Source organism: Choloepus didactylus, chromosome 23, assembly GCF_015220235.1.
Source record: "Choloepus didactylus isolate mChoDid1 chromosome 23, mChoDid1.pri, whole genome shotgun sequence".
Classification (NCBI taxonomy): domain Eukaryota; kingdom Metazoa; phylum Chordata; class Mammalia; order Pilosa; family Megalonychidae; genus Choloepus; species Choloepus didactylus.
In genome coordinates this window covers 110,099-128,131 of record NC_051329.1, presented here as the reverse complement: position 1 = coordinate 128,131, position 18,033 = coordinate 110,099, and the positions used below count along the sequence as shown (strand labels likewise).

Below are 18,033 nucleotides of genomic sequence, written 5' to 3'. Positions count from 1 at the left end.
GAGTCTTAATCCTTGAAGTTGTACCTGAATTCAAGACTGTTTTTCCTCTCTTTTCCTGCCACAAATTAGGTTATTTTACATACTATAAAAATAGATTAATTTTTGGCATCTGATTCTCCCTGCTAAAGCTGTTTTTAACAAACCTGTTTTAAATCAAGGTGGTTCTGACATTTTCTAAACCTCAAGCCCAATGTGGAGCTTGTTTTTGGACAGTAGGTGTGCAATAGCCATTCCTTGTAAGACTTGACCTGAAACCCTCAAAATAATGTGACTTATTCCTGTTATAAATTCTTGTCCATCCTGTTTCCCTACCCCAGTGCTATCAGCCTAATCTCTCTTCCTGTCAAAAACCAGGCAGGAAAGGGAGGGCAAAAATATACATCTGGTTCAATAAAAATTTGTTTGATGTTTTAGACCCTGGTGACCTTCAAGGATGTACTTGTGGACTTCACCAAGGAGGAGTGGAAGCTGCTGAGCGCTGCTCAGCGGGTCATGTACAAAGACGTGATGCTTGAGAACTACAGGAACCTGGTTTCCCTGGGTGAGCTGAGCCTCTGCTTTTAAAGGAGGATATACTCATTGTGGCAGTTTCGTTTCTTCACTGATTAAAAAACTCCGAAGAACCTGAAACATGTATCAGGAACTTGGGCTTGGGGATCAGGGGCCTGTTTTCTTTGGGACATAGTTTTTTTGTACTTCTACTGCTTTTATGAAAAAACTAGTTTTAATTTGTTGAATTTTTTTAAGGGCATATTTTGTTTGCTGCATTTGCGTCCTCACCTTATCTACCCTTCTTAGTCTCTGAGGACCAAAGAATTGGGATTGAATCTGGCGGCTGCTTTTTCTACCGCCCGTACCTCCCCGACCCTCACCAAATTCTTTGTCTTTTACTGTGAACAGGGCATTGGCTTCCCAAACCAGACATGGTCCTCCAGCTGGAGAAAGGTGAAGAGCCATGGCTGGTGGAGAAAGGAATAATTGGCCAAGAGATCTGTCCAGGTGAGAAAGAGCCCGGCAATCCAACGAAGGGTAGGAGTAGGAGACTCAGTCTGTTTCCTCACTACTGTTGTGCATTCTCGTCACACTTCCGTTTGTATTCAGAGACAAAGGAGTCTTTCTTTTTCATGAAAATTATCTTTCTGTTAATGTGCTTGATTTCATCCCCGTTTCTCTTACTTTCCTGATTGTTACCACTAACAATAGCACCCCATTCTCTCATTTTTCAGAGTCATTTTATATATCTTTTCCTCTCTTTTCCCTTTCACTGTTGACCATTCCCATGGCCTCAGTTCTGGTTTTCTTTGTAAACTCTGCCCCAGGACTCCCTCACCAGGCTCTCTTCTGAGAGTTTTTTTGGGACCAATTAGAAAACTGCTTCAAAGGACTTGCAAATTCCCACTGATTTAACTCTCCTGCTTTCCAAGTCACTGCTCTCCAACTACCAACCCCGCGTCTGTTTTTCCCACTCTACTCTAGCTCTGTATTTAATGTTTCTTTGATTCGTTGCCATTTCATTTTAATCTCAGTATCTCTAAAATGTAAATGGCTTCATAACAAACCCTTTTCCCAGCCTCCCTGTGTATACTATGTCACTGGGAGAATCAGCCTTCTAGGTCAAAAAACAAAGTTTTTCTTCTTCCCACACTTTTATTCTCTATAAATGTTCTTTTTTCTGGCTTATTTTCAAGCCGGATATATCTTCTAAGTCATCTTAGATACTGCTTTCTGAATCAAATAATTCAAATAACCCATTTCCTGTGGTGCAGAATGGATAGGACACTTGCCAGTGACCCCATGTAGGCTGTTCCTCAAACAACTAATGTCCACATAGACCGGGTTTTTCCCTGCATCTCAGTCTTTGAGTACAAAATGTATCTGGTTCTTATTCATCCTTTAAGTTTAACCTCAAGTCCTTTTCTGTGAAACCTTTTGTATACTCTTTCCATTAAGTACAGCTCCTTTCCTTGTCTGAGCTTCTGCTTAGTTTAAATCTCTACCATTCAACTTTGACATATGATCATAAATTGTTTTTTACTTTAAGTTTGGCTTTGTAGAGGACTGTATCAAATTCCTGTCTCAAGCGCAGGTCTTTCAGTATCTTGTTAAGAACTTGATTATTCAACTGCTTTGGGGCCATGAGAAATAAATTGTTCTGTTTTCTTTCTTTTTCCCTTTAGTTCCATTTGTTTGTTCATTGATTCAGCAAGCTTTCCTGAATGTATACTGACAATGGATGTAGTATTCCAAAATAATAGACAGTCATTAACTAGATTTAGTAGTATAGTTTTTTGTTTTTTTTTTTTTGAGAATTCATTGTCAAAAGAAATACTGAAACTCCACACGTAAGACATAGGGAATTTAAGGAAATCTACAAAGCTGTAGGAACTTAATTATAACAAGTAATGGCTTTGAAAATTCAGGTGAAGAGTTAGTTTATTAATGAGTGTTACCGAGTTTGAAGGCACATACTTAAGTGGTCATGTTAGGTGATACATTGATGATTTTTAGGACTTAAATAAACGAAAGTGCCCCATTTATATGCTCAACACACTCCACTCAGAGTTGTTCTCCATTAGTGCTCAGTCCCCATTCCTCGTCACACATGTTCGTTTCAGAACCTTCAAGTTGGCATTTGTAATTTGAAAATCTTCTGCATGAGATTCTTATGTGCTAGAGAGTGTGTTTCCTATTGGTAATCATTAGGATAGGAGAAGAAACTAGGAATTAGCAAAGTTGGGAATGAAAAGAGATTAAGGACCCAGGGCAGGGGGTTGTACAGAGAAGGAAGTTCTAGGCACGCAGAAGCAGGGCATATTTGCAGATAAGAGTAGAATACTAGCCTGCTTGTGTAGGAAGAGGGAATATTTACAAATAGTGTTATTTCTAGGTTCAGGGCCAAAGATTTTGTCTGAAAGGCATTTTGAAACAAATGTATGCGCATAAGCAGGAGGAAAGAATTTACAGTAATATGCATGAGTAGCAGAGAGACAGGAAGATCAGGATAAAATATGTAAGGTCCAGGTTCTAAGTTAGGATCCTACAGTGTTAGATCTGTCAGTTGCTAAATCCTAACATCTCAGAACAAAGGAATCAAAATAGAAAACAGGAACAATTATCATTATTATTAAATATTACTGCTTCAGCCACACACACAGTGCCAGAACTGTGGTGGGCTCATAACTTATATATAGTACCCAAGACAAATATCATCATCCTTGGATTACAGATAAGCAAAATGAGGTACAGAAAAGTTTAGCAACATGTCTAAATTCTAAATTCATCACCAGCAGTGATTAAGGTAAGATTAGAACCTCTATCTGGGTAACTTCTGTGCAGTGCTCTTTTCAGCCTATCATGTTCATATCTTTGAGAGATCTGTTTTGTCAGTCGTCCAGGTGTTATTCAGGAGTCCTTTGGTGATGTGGATAAAAGGCATTGCTTCATGTATGACTACAGTCATGATACAGGCGTATTAAGTCGGCAGTGGTTTCAAGAACGGAAGTCAGGGGAATGACCTGGAAACAAGCAGACATGTTAGGAACTTATGTCCTTAGTGTTTGGAGTAAGTAGTGGGAGTCTAGTCCTTTCTGTGGTATTTCCCTTACTCCCACCTCTGCCGATTAATATCCTGATCCCATCTGTCATAGGTGAGCCCTCTGATTTCTCCTTGTCCTCCTTGCTTCCTGTGTATACTGTGTAGTCTGGTGTGTTTACTGCTCCATCCATCCCTTTCTCATTGTCTGTCAAGGTTACAAAACCATACTTGAAAGCAACTCTACATATGTTTTGCATACTTTGTCTCTACATACATCCCCCGCTCTAACCTTAATACTTTCTTAGTTACACAAAATTTTTTCATTTCTTTCAGATTCAGAGACTGCAGTTGAAGTTAAATCATCAGTTTCCAGTAAGAGCACTTCGGAAGATAAACAATCCTATGGCATTAAAATGGGAGGAATGGCAAGGAATGATCTCTGGTATTTGTCATTAGAAGAAGTATGGAAAGGTGAAGATCAATTGGAAAAGCTTCAGGAAAACCAAGAGAAACATTTGAGACAAGTGGCATTCACCCAAAAGAAAGTACTTACTCAGGACAGAATCTGTGAAAATGGTAAATATGGGGGAAACTGTCTTTTTCCTGCTCAGCTAGTACTTAGAGAGTATTTCCATAAACAGGATTCACATATTAAGAGCCTTAAGAATGGTTTAGTTTTTAGTAGTCATCAGGAAAACTATAGAAGTAACAGTAATGAATGCAGTCAAACCTTCTGTCAAAACATTCACCTTATTCAGTTTTCAAGAACTGGAGCAGGAGACAAACCCTACAAGTACCCTAAGAGTGATAATTCCCTTACTGATGGTACATCCCTTGGTCTACCAAAGGGCATACATAGAGAGAAACCCTATGAATGTAAGGAATGTGGAAAATGCTTCAGCTGGCGCTCTAATCTTACCAGGCACCAGCTTATTCATACTGGAGAGAAGCCCTATGGATGTAAAGAATGTGGAAAATCCTTCAGCCGGAGTTCTCACCTCATTGAACATCAGAAGACACATACTGGTGAGGAACCCTATGAATGTAAAGAATGTGGGAAATCTTTTAGCTGGTTCTCTCACCTTGTTACGCATCAGAGGACTCATACAGGAGACAAACTTTATACATGTAATCAGTGTGGGAAAGCATTTGTTCATAGCTCTAGGCTTATAAGGCATCAGAGAACTCATACTGGAGAGAAACCCTATGAATGTCCTGAATGTGGAAAATCTTTCAGACAGAGCACACACCTTGTTTTGCATCAGAGAACTCATGTTAGAGTGAGGCCCTATGAATGTAATGAATGTGGGAAGTCTTACAGCCAGAGGTCTCATCTCGTTGTGCATCATAGAATTCACACTGGACTGAAACCATTTGAGTGTAAAGATTGTGGAAAATGCTTTAGTCGAAGCTCTCACCTTTTTTCGCATCAGAGAACCCATACTGGTGAAAAACCGTATGAATGTCATGATTGCGGAAAGTCCTTCAGCCAGAGTTCTGCCCTCATTGTGCACCAGAGAATTCATACTGGAGAGAAACCATATGAATGCTGTCAGTGTGGGAAAGCCTTCATCCGGAAGAATGACCTTATTAAGCATCAAAGGATTCATACTGGAGAAGAGACCTATAAATGTAATCAATGTGGAATTATCTTCAGCCAGAACTCTCCATTTATAGTACATCAAATAGCTCATACTGGAGAGCAGTTCTTAGCATGTAATCAGTGTGGGACAGTTCTTGTTAATAGTGCTAACCTTAGGTACCAGTCAAGTCATATTGGGGAAAACACTTAATATAATGAATATGGAAAAGTATTCATTGAGAGCAATAGTGTTGCATAAGAGAAGTCATTCTGGAGAGAAGCTGTATGAGTGGAACCCATGTAGAAATGCTTTCATCATTACTACTTAGAAATGCTTTAATTGTTGTTATCCCTATGGTGCATTAGAGAGCTAGTCCTGGAGGAAAAAGAAAACCTGAATATTACATTTCAATACACAAATAGTCAGATTTTCTTTCCACAAATTTCTACAAAAGTTGTTGGCCGGGGAGCATTCTTTACCAAGCACTAATGCTTGACTCTGAGAAGGAACCATTAAGTAGGCAAGTTGTTGAGAAATGACCCGGCTTTATTACATCCTTCAAAATGATAGGTGAGAATGCTATTGTAGAGAGAGGTCTTTCTGGAAAGAGTAAAAAAACAAAATTGGTACAGTTGTTGCAACAAAAGATGGAAAGTAACATCCAGTAGGTTAGTATGCCATTGTTGACTTTATTGTCCTTCTCTTCTGAGACACTTAGTAGATTTAATCCGTTTTATGTGTCTGGCATAAACCACATTTTGCACAGCAGCTGGGAATATGTTTAAAACGTAAAGGAACTAGAGAACAACACATTTACACTACTAGTAGTGTCCTTTTAGAAATATATTTGCATGTGGGCAAGAATTGAAAGAGTGCTTATAGATAAATGAACAGAATTGATTTGTTAGATAATGGGATTATGAGTGAGTTTCTTTTTTTATAGATTACTCAGTGTTACAATAATTTGCATTTGAAAAAATTTTAAATATTAAAAAAAGAATATACAGTTTCTCAGTTCTGCCATGAAGGAAGCTTAGGGACACTCTGCTGCAAACTTTCCCCTGAATTCTATGTTGCTTTGGGTCATACATAGAGTTCACTTTTTGAGACATGGTGTGAAAGGTCCCTGACAATATAGAATTATAGCAGCTTTCTGGGCATTGGGACCTAGATAAAACAGTAGGCATTTAGACAGATCAGGGAGGGCCTCCTTGGAGTGGGTGCATTCACCTGCACAATATTGAGAACAAGGGAAATCAGCACTTCCCAAGGTCACTGTCCTCTCCAAGTGAGTCTTTATAAAGAAAACAGTGGTTAAGAGCATAGACTCGGATTAGAATACCCTGGTTCAAATCTGCGTCTGCTCCTAGCTGGCTGGGTGGTCTTAGGCATGTTATTTGCTTCTCTTGCCTAACCTGTGTAAAATAGTGATAATAGTAGTACTTACCTCATAAGATTGTGGTGAATATTAAATGAGCAAACATATACACATCTTAGAATAGTGCCTGACATATATTAAATGCTTCATAGTTATTAGCTGTGATTAGTGATATTATTGCCCTAGCCTAGCATGTGTCACTTAATTTAAACCTACTTGAGTGCTCAGAAGAACTCAGTTCTCACATCCCTTCCAGTCACACGTATTTCCCTCCTTTTCCTAAATAAGTAGTCGTCAGCCTGTGGGAATCACTGACCTAAAGTAGTACATGACTCATTTTCGAGGAACAATAAGCCACTTTTTCCTTTGTATGCAAAACTGGTTTGTATCAAGGGTGTTCCCTACAAGGGTGGGATCCCGATCTTGAGATTATCTCATCAGTCCATGGCCCAAAAGAGATTCGGGAAGAGGTTCTATTTTTTTTTTTTTTTAAATTCAGTTTTATTGAAATATATTCACAAACCATACAGTCATCCATGGTATACAATCAACTGTTCACAGTATGATCATATAGTTATGCGTTCATCACCACAATCTATTTCTGAACATTTTCCTTACATCAGAAAGAATCAGAATAAGAATAAAAAATAAAAATGAAAAGAGAATACCCAAACCATCTCCCCATCCCACCCTATTTGTCATTTAGTTTTTACTCCCATTTTTCTACTGATTTTTTTTTCAATTTTTAAACTTTGTTTATCAAAAAATTAAAAACAAACAGGCAAACAACAACCAAAAAAACCCCACAACATTTCAAACAAAGCAATGGATTAAGGAAAACAAATAACCTAAAATAACTACTTTGCTTCCAATATGTTCCTACCATACCCCAAGAAAATTAATAAACCATGTCCAAACAGAGGAGTAAGAAAAACAAATAATCTAAAATAGCTACATTGCTTCCAACATGTTCCTACCATACCCCAAGAAAATTAACAACCCCTAAGAAAACAAAGGAATAAGAGAAAAAAAAAAAAAACCTAAAATAACTCTATTGCTTCCAACATGATCTTACTATATCCAAGTAAGTTTACAAACCATAATCATTCCTGAGCATTCCCATAACATTGAGATTACCCTCCATAGTTTATCTGTTCTTATTAGATTATCATTCCCCCTACCCTAATTGGTATCTCTAGGTCCCCTACATTCTACAGTATAAAACATTGTACATTTTTCACAGAATTCACATTAGTGGTAGCATACAATATCTCTCTTTTTGTGCCTGGCTTATTTTGCTCAGCATTATGTCTTTTTTTTTTTTTTTTTTTTTTTTTAATCTTCATTTTATTGAGATATATTCATATACCACACAGTCATACAAAACAAATCGTACTTTCGATTGTTCACAGTACCATTACATAGTTGTACATTCATCACCCAAATCAATCCCTGACACCTTCATTAGCACACACACAAGAATAACAAGATTAATAATTAGAGTGAAAAAGAGCAATTGAAGTAAAAAAGAACACTGGGTACCTTTGTCTGTTTGTTTCCTTCCCCTATTTTTCTACTCATCCATCCATAAACTAGACAAGGTGGAGTGTGGTCCTTATGGCTTTCCCAATCCCCTTGTCACCCCTCATAAGCTACATTTTTATACAACTATCTTCGAGATTCATGGGTTCTGGGTTGTAGTTTGATAGTTTCAGGTATCCACCACCAGCTACCCCAATTCTTTAGAACCTAAAAAGGGTTGTCTAAAGTGTGCGTAAGAGTGCCCACCAGAGTGACCTCTCGGCTCCTTTTGGATTCTCTCTGCCACTGAAGCTTATTTCATTTCCTTTCACATCCCCCTTTTGGTCAAGAAGATGTTCTCCGTCCCACGATGCCAGGTCTACATTCCTCCCCGGGAGTCATATTCCACGTTGCCAGGGAGATTCACTCCCCTGGGTGTCTGATCCCACGTAGGGGGGAGGGCAGTGATTTCACCTTTCAAGTTGGCTTAGCTAGAGAGAGAGGGCCACATCTGAGCAACAAAGAGGCATTCAGGAGGAGGCTCTTAGGCACAACCATAGGGAGGCCTAGCCTCTCCTTTGCAGCAACCATCTTCCCAAGGGTAAAACCTGTGGTAGAGGGCTCAACCCATCAAACCATTCTCCACAGGCTCCTCAAGGGGCACTGCATCTTTTTTTTCCTTGTTTTTTTTTTTTTTTAACTTTCCCTTCTTTTTTAAATCAACTGTATGAAAAAAAAGTTAAAAAGAAAACAAACATACAATAAAAGAACATTTCAAAGAGACCATAACAAGGGAGTAAGAAAAAGACAACTAACCTAAGATAACTGCTTAACTTCCAACATGTTCCTACTTTACCCCAAGAAAGTTACCTAATATAGCAACATTTCTGTGAACTTGCTCCTACTATATCCATCAGAAATTAACAGACCATAGTCATTCCTGGGCATCCCCAGAACGTTAAATAGCTTATCTGTTCTTCTTGGATTATTGTTCCCCCTTCCTTAATTGCTCTCCATTGCTAGTTCCCCTACATTCTACATTATAAGCCATTTGTTTTACATTTTTCAAAGTTCACATTAGTGGTAGCATATAATATTTCTCTTTTTCTGCCTGGCTTATTTCGCTTAGCATTATGTCTTCAAGGTTCATCCATGTTGTCATATGTTTCACGAGATCGTTCCTTCTTACTGCGTCGTAGTATTCCATCGTGTGTATATACCACATTTTATTTATCCACTCATCTGTTGAAGGACATTTGGGTTGTTTCCATCTTTTGGCAATTGTGAATAATGCTGCTATGAACATTGGCGTGCAGATATCTGTTCGTGTCACTGCTTTCCGATCTTCCGGGTGAGGTTCTATTTTAATTCTGTTATGTTCTGGAAATGGATATCCTGTGTGTAGGACTGACCATGATTGGCCATTTTTTAGCTTATTTATTAGATGTTTAGTGATTGGATTTTGATTGATAAATGAATATTGTTGAGACCAAGAAGACAGATCTTGATGTCTGTCTCAGGAAAAATCTTGAAAGGATTGTTCTAAGACTTGAGAACTAGAAAGAGCATAAGAGACCGTCTAACTTGTAGTCTTCATTGTACAGTTTAGATAAAGCGAGTTGCCCCAGGGTCTCACTTGAGAACGGGATCTCAAGTTCCTCAATTACTTCTTCTCTTGTTAATGCTTATTTACCGTCTGCACACATAACAGTCTAGCAGAAGTGGCTTTCAGTATAAGCAGTGGTTATGCTTTCTGGGAGTAGGTGTGTAGTCCATTACTGGACCTCTCAAAATTTCTGATGATGTGTGACTCAATTTCCTCAACTGCTTTCTAACAGGGTTCTCCAGGGAAAGAGAATCAACAGGAGGTGGATGGATGGATGAGTAGATAGACCCATTGAAGTATTTATTATGAAGACAGGGAGAGTATAGAAAGTTGGTTCATGGAACCAGGCAACTGGCAAGTTCAAATTCTGTTGGGTAGGCCGCTGCAAGCTGGAAACTCCAAAAAAGTGATGCTGAAGTCCCTAATCCACATTTCCCAGGGGAAGCATGCTGGCTGGAAAATCCCAGCAGGAGGAAAAGCTGATCTTGAGTCAGAAATTCTGACCTCTAAAACCTTCAGTTCTGTTTTTTAAGACCTCAACTGATTGGTTGAGGAAAATACCCATATTGCTGAGGACAATTTCTGTGGATTGTAGATGCAATCAACTGACTACAGATGCAAATCCCATCTACAAAATACTTTCACGGTTACAAGCCGGCCAGTGCTTGACCAAACCAACTGGACACCATATCCTAGAGAAGTTGGCACATGAAATTAACTATCACAGTCCATTTCTCATCAACTTGGAATCCATACACTTCTTTAAATCATACCTATTCTCCAAATAAAGACGTTTGTCTTAACTTCTGCCCAATATAACAACTGTCCTACATGAAGTGAAGATGCACTAGCCTTTTCTCCAGAAGAGGACAGAAGTTCTTGGGTGATTGACACTCATCCCTCATATACTGTGACTTAAATACTAGGATTTAAAACTAATTTTAATGAGGGGATGACAGAGAAGAAAAAGATTTTATGCACACAGATACATGCTTTCAGAATGAAGAAAGAAATTCTCATGAGTTACAGTTCTCATTTCTGCAACTGATCATGTGGTTGTAGCTGGCATTTATAACTCCGGCCACTACCCATTTTATGTTCCCTTTATCTTCAGCAAACACCTCAGCCGGTTGTGGTTCTTGGTCTGGGAGGGTGACCTAAACTCTTATTCCTGAAGGGTCTTCATCGTTAGTTGTCCTGCCTGGATTGCGTGGTGGTTTTCACTGATTTTATTTCCAGGGCGTGGTGGTACTGAGAGACTCTGAGGGATCCCCTGTATTCCAGGTGTATTCCTCCTTGCCTCCTTGTGTAGTTGCAGTCCAGTTTCCCCTTGGTAATCAGGATCAATCACCACAGCCAGTACAGTAATCCCCTTCTCTCCCTGTTGATTCAGGGAGCACAGAGGGGCCGTGTGGCAGCCTTAATTTCCAGTTCAGTGGAATCGTGTCCCGTGGTGGAGCATCCTCCTTTTGGTACTAAGACCTGTGGACCAGCAGGGCTTAAGATCGCAGGTAGGAAGCAATAAATGTTTCTAGTGGATCACTAGGAGTAATTATGAGTGATGCCACTCCCATTTCCACTCCTTGATTCCTGGACCCATGAATCCTGGCTATGGAAAACACAGTGCCCTAGAGAGGATGCCAATTTAGAGCATATACAGCATCTTGGAGTACATTGCCCTAGCCCCACTTTTATCTGCACCTTTCAGAATTTCTGATGACCTGTGGCTCAGTTTCTTCAGCTGTATAATGGGCCTACCACTGGAATCTACCTCATAGGGTTGTTGTATAAACAGATAATATGAATGAGATGCTTTAAAAAGTGCTATATGTGTCATTATCATGCTAAGGACCTAACCTGTAATGTGGACAGAGATACATGTCTATGGATAATAATTGAAACATTACTTATAATAGTGCAAAACTTACAGAAAGTGGTATAATAGCATAGTGGTTATTTACGGTATGTCCAAGTAATGGAATATTATGCAGACCTTAAAATTATGTACACAGAAATTTTGGTGACAGGGAAAATGTTGATGGTGTATTGTGTTATGAAAAAAGCATGATAAATAATTGTCGGTATGGAGTAAACTCAAATAAGTAAAAATTAATGCATTGTAAAAAACTGAAATGAATTGATAAAAATTGTTAGGCACCTTGTCAAAAGATTAATAGTGGTTAACCTACATATTGAAGGAATTTGGGTTTGCTTATCTTTTTTTTAACTTCTCTGTTTTTTATCAAAGTCTCCTCAAAGAATATATATTACTTTTAGAATCAAGAAAACAATCTCTTAAATGATGAAAGTTTTCCTCTTCAAAAATTCAAATCTACCCCACCCCCCTACCCACCCCCCAGAAGAATTAATAGAACTAAGGAGATTTAGTAAGGTCGCAGAATATAAGGTCAATATACAAAATCTGATTTTACCTGTATGTATTAGCATCGTTTCAATTAGAAAATGAAATCAGCAATGCAATTCTATTTACAACAGCATACAAAAACATGAAATACTTAGGAATACACTAAATGAAATATTTGCAAGATACGTATAGTGACAACTATAAAACATTGCTGTAAGAAATTAGAGAACATGTCTTAGTTTGCCAGGCTGCTGTGACAGTTGTTTAATGGCTTAAACAACAAACATTTATTAGCCCACAGCTTCCAAGGCTAGAAATCCAACATCAAGGTGTCAGCAAGGCCGTGCTTTCTCCAGGAGTGTCCTGGCTTACCACAGTCCCTGGGGTTCCTTGGCTTGCATCTCTGCCTCCAGTCACACAGCGATCTCTCTCTCTGGTGTCAGTTCTTCCAGTGTCCTCTGACTTGTGACTTCTCTGTGTGGCCCTCTCTGGCTGACGGCTTCCCTTCTTCTCTTTAGGAGGCCTCCAGTAACGTGATTAAGACCCACCCTGACTCCAGTTGGCCTCACCTAAACTAAAAGTAGCATTTTCAAGGGCACTGTTTCCAGATGGCTTCACACCAGTAAGAATACAGATTCAGAATAAGAACATGTTTTTGTTGGAGTGCATAATTCAACCACCACAGAACACATAATAAAGAATACATAGTAACCACGTACCATGGTGAAAGATGGGAAGATTCAATGTTAAAATGGCAATTCTCAAATTTACCTTTAGATTCATTGCAACCCTAATGAAATTCCTTGGGCTTCTGTGTGGAAATTGACAAGATGATCTAAAATTTATGAGGAATCTAAGGCCTTAGAATAACCACAGCAGTTTTCAGAGTGAACAAAGTTGGGGAAATCATGCTGATTTTAAAGCTTACTGTAATACTGCACTAATAAATACTGTGATATTTTTGTGAGGATAGATGCAAATCAAATTCAATGAGAAAAGGTTTAAAATCTGGATATTTTTATGGGGAGGGAAAAAAAATTTGGTCCCATATCTCACACTATATTCAAAAGGAACTCAAAAGGCATCACTAAATGTAAAAGCTAAAGTTTTGAAACATCTAAGAGAAAATGGGAAAAAAAGTTTTCTTAAGAGTTCAAATCGTAAGAGAAGTCATTGAGGGCCCCTCACACCATCCTGAGCAGGGACACAGGTGCTCCCGCCAACTCCTCGAAGCCACTGTTTCCACCTGGGCGGAAACCAACGGTGCTGGGAGCGGCTGCAGGGAGCTGCTCTCTCCGTGGTCCTCAGGACAGTACGAAAGACGTCACCGTGAGCGGGACACTAGAGAGGTTGACAGAGGACTGCAGAGCATCTGATTGCCACTGGATGCTCGATCCCACGCCTCTTCTCAACCCAGGAAGATGGACTCCAAGGAAGCAAGATTTCCTCCTCCCCTTGGTATCTCTGCTCCTGTTTTCCCTGTAACAGTGAAAACCAGCAGCTTCCCACCTGCTCAGACAAGGAGGTAGGCACTGAATATATGGGGAAGAAGAAGGGGAAATGAGGCCCTTCTGAAGTCGGGAAAGCAGAGACCTTTTCCAGTCTAGGAAAATTTACGTGCAGGTCTAATTATCAGCTCTCACACTTACTAATTAAGAAATGGAAAAGACCCATTTCTAGCTGAAGACTGTCCTCAATCCATAGTCTCCCACCACCTGTGCTTTGCACATAGTTTTGTCTCTGAAATCAGAGGTGCTGGGACATGTTGAGAAGAAAAGGCTTTTTGAAGGGGGAAACAACACAACACTTGGTTCCCTTACTAACTGTTAGTAAGATACCATCCTCAAAGTAAATGCACTTATTTAAACAAATGGCATAGTTAAAACTATTGACTAAGCCATAAACATTTCTTCTGAGAAACTGAGCTATCGCTTCTCCAATCTGCCTGTTAAATATAGGAATGGTTTTTAAAGAGAATAACATAATCCACTACCCCCCAAAGAATGGTCCATCACATTGACCACGATAAAGTCTACACCTGTTTACTAAAAGTGAAAATAATAAATTGGGTGTATCAAAATATAAAACTTAACCTTCATAAAAGATGCCATAAAGAACATAAAGTAAATCACAGACTAGGAGTAAATATTCACAATACATACATCTGACAAAGAATTTGTATCCAGCGTATATAAAGAACCTTTACAACTCAGTAGTAGGACCAATAAAAATGTCCAAAAGATTTTGATAGATGTTTCATAAAAGAAACATATGAATGGCCAATAAGCACATGAAAGTATGTTCAGTGTCATTAATTATTAGGGAATTTCAGATCAAAACCACAAGATACCCCCTTCACACACATTAGGATGGCTAAAATAAAAAAGATACAAGTCTTGGCAAGGATGTAGAGAAATAAGTACCCTCTTACATTTCTGCTGGGATTGTAAAATGGTGCAGCCACATTGGAAAACAGTTGACAGTTCCTCTAAATGTTAAGCAGGTGTAGCACATGACTCAGCAATTGCACTCTTGGATATAAACCCAAGAGAATTGAAAATGTCACCCAAAACTATGTAAATGAATGTTCATAGCTGCACTATCCAAAGTAGCCCCAAACTAGAATGGACACCATATAATAAACAACAGGTATTGTATATAATCCACAGCATATGTATGTTGAACAAATTGTGGTATATCCATGTAATGGAATCCGTGCACTGAAAAGTAACAAACTACTGATATACCCAATAGCATTCAAAAACGTGCCAAGTCAGTGCTAAAGAGTATATACTATATTATTCCACTGATCAGGTTCCAGAAAATGCATGCTCATCTGTGATGACAGAAGGTCAGTTGCTCCTGGGGGCTGGGAGAGTGATCAGCTGCAAAGAGGACTGTGAGGGAACATTGAGGGTGATGGGAATGTTCTGTAGCTTGACTGTGGTAGTGGTTACATGACGATTCAGCTGTCAGAGTCATCAAAATATGCTGTAAATGGATCCAGTTGTATGTGAATTGTGCCACAAAAATATTTTTAAATGTTCAGAAAATCAGATTGGTGGAAAATGAGAAAATCTGCATTTCCAAGTGAATGGTATTAATCGTAGTAGTAAGTGCTGATTTTAGGGACTTGCCTCCATTTATAGGCAGCTTAGTATTAAGTAGCCAGTGTACTTAGCCCTTTAATGCATTAGATAATTTCACACCCAAAACAACCCTATAGGAGAGTAACATTTTCCTCTACTCTGTAGTTAAGAAAACTAAGGTATGGAATTTTAAATAACTTGCCAAAATTCACATAGCTAGTAAATGGTGGCATTTCATTTCAAAAGTAACTGCCTAGCAAGTTTGTGTCAGAAATCAAGTGAGAAAATGCCTGGCAAGTAGCAGGAGGTTCTTATAAAATTAGGTATTCTAGTATAAAAAACATGTACTACCATTATTGTGCTTATTATGTTCACAGACCCATTCACCTCGGCCTCCTCCTCAGCCAGTGTCCTCTGTCTTTCTCTTTATATTGTCATTGTGATGATGATAATGATGTCACATCTTTAAAATTACATGGCTAGTAAGCTAGTAAGTGGAAAATTAGGATCTAGAAGGAAGAAAGTTAAATAATTATGTTGCATCAATGTGGAATGTGAGTTACAAGCATGATCTCGTTTGTTTTCACAATTCTGTTGTGTGTGTTGTTTCCTTCTATTTTGTGAGTCCAAAGTGACTCATCCAGGGTTGCACAATTAGAAGTGAAGGAAGTGGCGGTCAAACCCAGATCACTCTGTCTCCAATACCTGCATTCTTTCTGCTACTCCTTGCTGCCTCCATACATGGTGAAGGATACAGGCTTCTCTGGAGGAGATAGAAAACCATAGAGGAATTTAAGGCAGCCCCTGGCATCATCAGTCCCAAGACTATAGGTACATGGGAAATCAGAAAATTTTTTCTTAACATTCACCCATGAAGCAAGTACACATTGATTATGTGTTGATGATGTGTTTAACCTTGCTAGGCATAGGGTTATAATCTCAGAATTAATTGTGCACATTACTTGTATTTTCTGGAAAACCTGGCAGCTTTATTTCTAGACCAACAGGCATTCAGTTGCTAATTCACCAGCCTTTCTCATCCCAATCTTGATCTAACGCTGCAGCAATAATTCTAGCAAACAATACAGCAAGATTCCTCTGGCTAATTAGAAGCTGTCCTGTCTCCACATCTATGTCCATCCCAGTGGCAATGGCCAGGGCATAAACATTCTCAGTCAAGAGTTGAAATGTTTTTGTATGTGTGGGTATTCTCGGGTATTCTACTTTTCTAGACCCTTCTCACCATCAAAAGAGAGTTTTGTCTTTGCTAGTCTGATATCCAAGTTTGTGATACAAATTCAGAAAAAATTATTAGAGAGAAATTGGACCATAAAAGACAGGGGGAGGGTTATGTATTTTGGTTTTCTTGATCAATCACAGGCTTTCTTTGCTCTGGAGAATGTAGATAATGGGTCAAGAAAATGGGAAACTTAAGTTACAGAAATTAAATTAACTTACTAGAATAGTAAGGGGGCATAGAAGAGAGGGAGAGAAAGGCTGTGCTAACTCACTGTTGAGGAAGGCCTGGAAACTTGGGAGTGTTCAAGACACAGGTGCATCTGGGGTTGTAAGAAAATTGGGGAGAAGGTGAAAAGTTAGTTGAAGATAAGTATTGCTGTAGGTACCAACTGAATATCCTTTAGTGTCCTTTGAGAATTAGAAATGAAATTGGGAGTTCTGTTAGATTCTATACAGGCTTTTGTTGAAAGTGACTCTGTGGAAGGGGACAGTTCAAGTGTGGACACCATTTCCATTTGCCCATGAACAAACCTCATGCTCAGGACCTGATGTGTTAGTCTGGCTTCTTGGATGGGACATGAGAACCCCTTCCTAGGTGTCTTGACACAGAACTCTTCCCATAGCAGTTAGTCATATCCCCTTTCCCTTTTGCCCTGAGCACATGTCAACATTCACCGGAACTGCTTAGGTTAGTCTGCATTTTATGGCACTTGGTCCACCCCCACTGCTCTATCTCTTCCTGTTGAGTCGGGTCCCTGTAGCACACACGAGAGATGGGTGTGTGTAGGACCCTCTCCCTGCATCAGCTGTAGAGTCAGACTCACTAGCCGTGGGGGACTGATGCCCGCTATTGAAGCTGGTCTTTCTCTGTCTCATTTCTTTGTGAGTAAAGCATTTTACATCCAGTTCTTGTGTGAGTCATGCTTTTGCTGGTGACCTTGACACCTGTAAACCATGAGGGGTGTTGACATCCTAGGGATGTTTTTCCTGGTGACAAGCACTATTGTGGTGTTTGTTACCTGCCATGCAGTGGACTCCTCCATGGAGAGACTGTGCTATATTGGGTTGACAGCTGGTGCTTTGGAACATGTTACCATTCAGAATTTTAGACCTAACATATATTACCAGACATACCTCAGATTAAAATTAACATCCAAAAAGATAATTTTCACCATAACTGCCTGTTGGATTCAGTGAAGTTGTGATGGTTTGAAGCTGTATTACCCCAGAAAAACATGTTCTTAAACTGAATCCATTCCTGTGGGTGGGAACCCATTGTAAGTAGGACATTGTAAGTAGGCTACTTCAGTAAAGGCATGTCCCACTTGATCAGGATGGGTCTTAATGAGTCCTATATGAACAGAATGAATTCAGAGGGAGGGAGGGGGAGCGCCAGCCACAGAAGCAACAAGCTGAAATCAGTGAAACCTGGAAGAGAAGGGAGAGAGAGACCAGCAGACACCGCCATGTGCCTTCCCATGTGACAGGGGAGCCAAAGATCACAGGCAGCCAGTCTTGGGAGAAAGCATCACCTTGATGATGCCTTGACTTGGACATTTTCCAGGCCTCAAAACCCTGAGCAAGTAGACTCCCATTTTTTAACTTGCCCATTTCATGATATTTGCTTTGAACAATTTAAGAACTAAAACTGAAGTCAATCAAAATTGACCTAGTACGGTTCTTGGAATAACTGCAAAGTTACAGAAAAACCATGGAG

At 39.4% G+C, this 18,033-nt stretch overlaps 1 protein-coding gene across 1 annotated transcript in view; it reads left to right on the top strand.

The window, feature by feature from the left end:
• Window positions 1-18,033, top strand: part of ZNF268 (zinc finger protein 268) — a 115,677-nt gene that overhangs the window by 47,010 nt on the left and 50,634 nt on the right. The window contains 3 exon segments of the mRNA XM_037816802.1: window positions 415-541; window positions 901-999; window positions 3,869-4,111. Coding sequence (XP_037672730.1) covers window positions 415-541; window positions 901-999; window positions 3,869-4,111 — 469 coding nt within the window.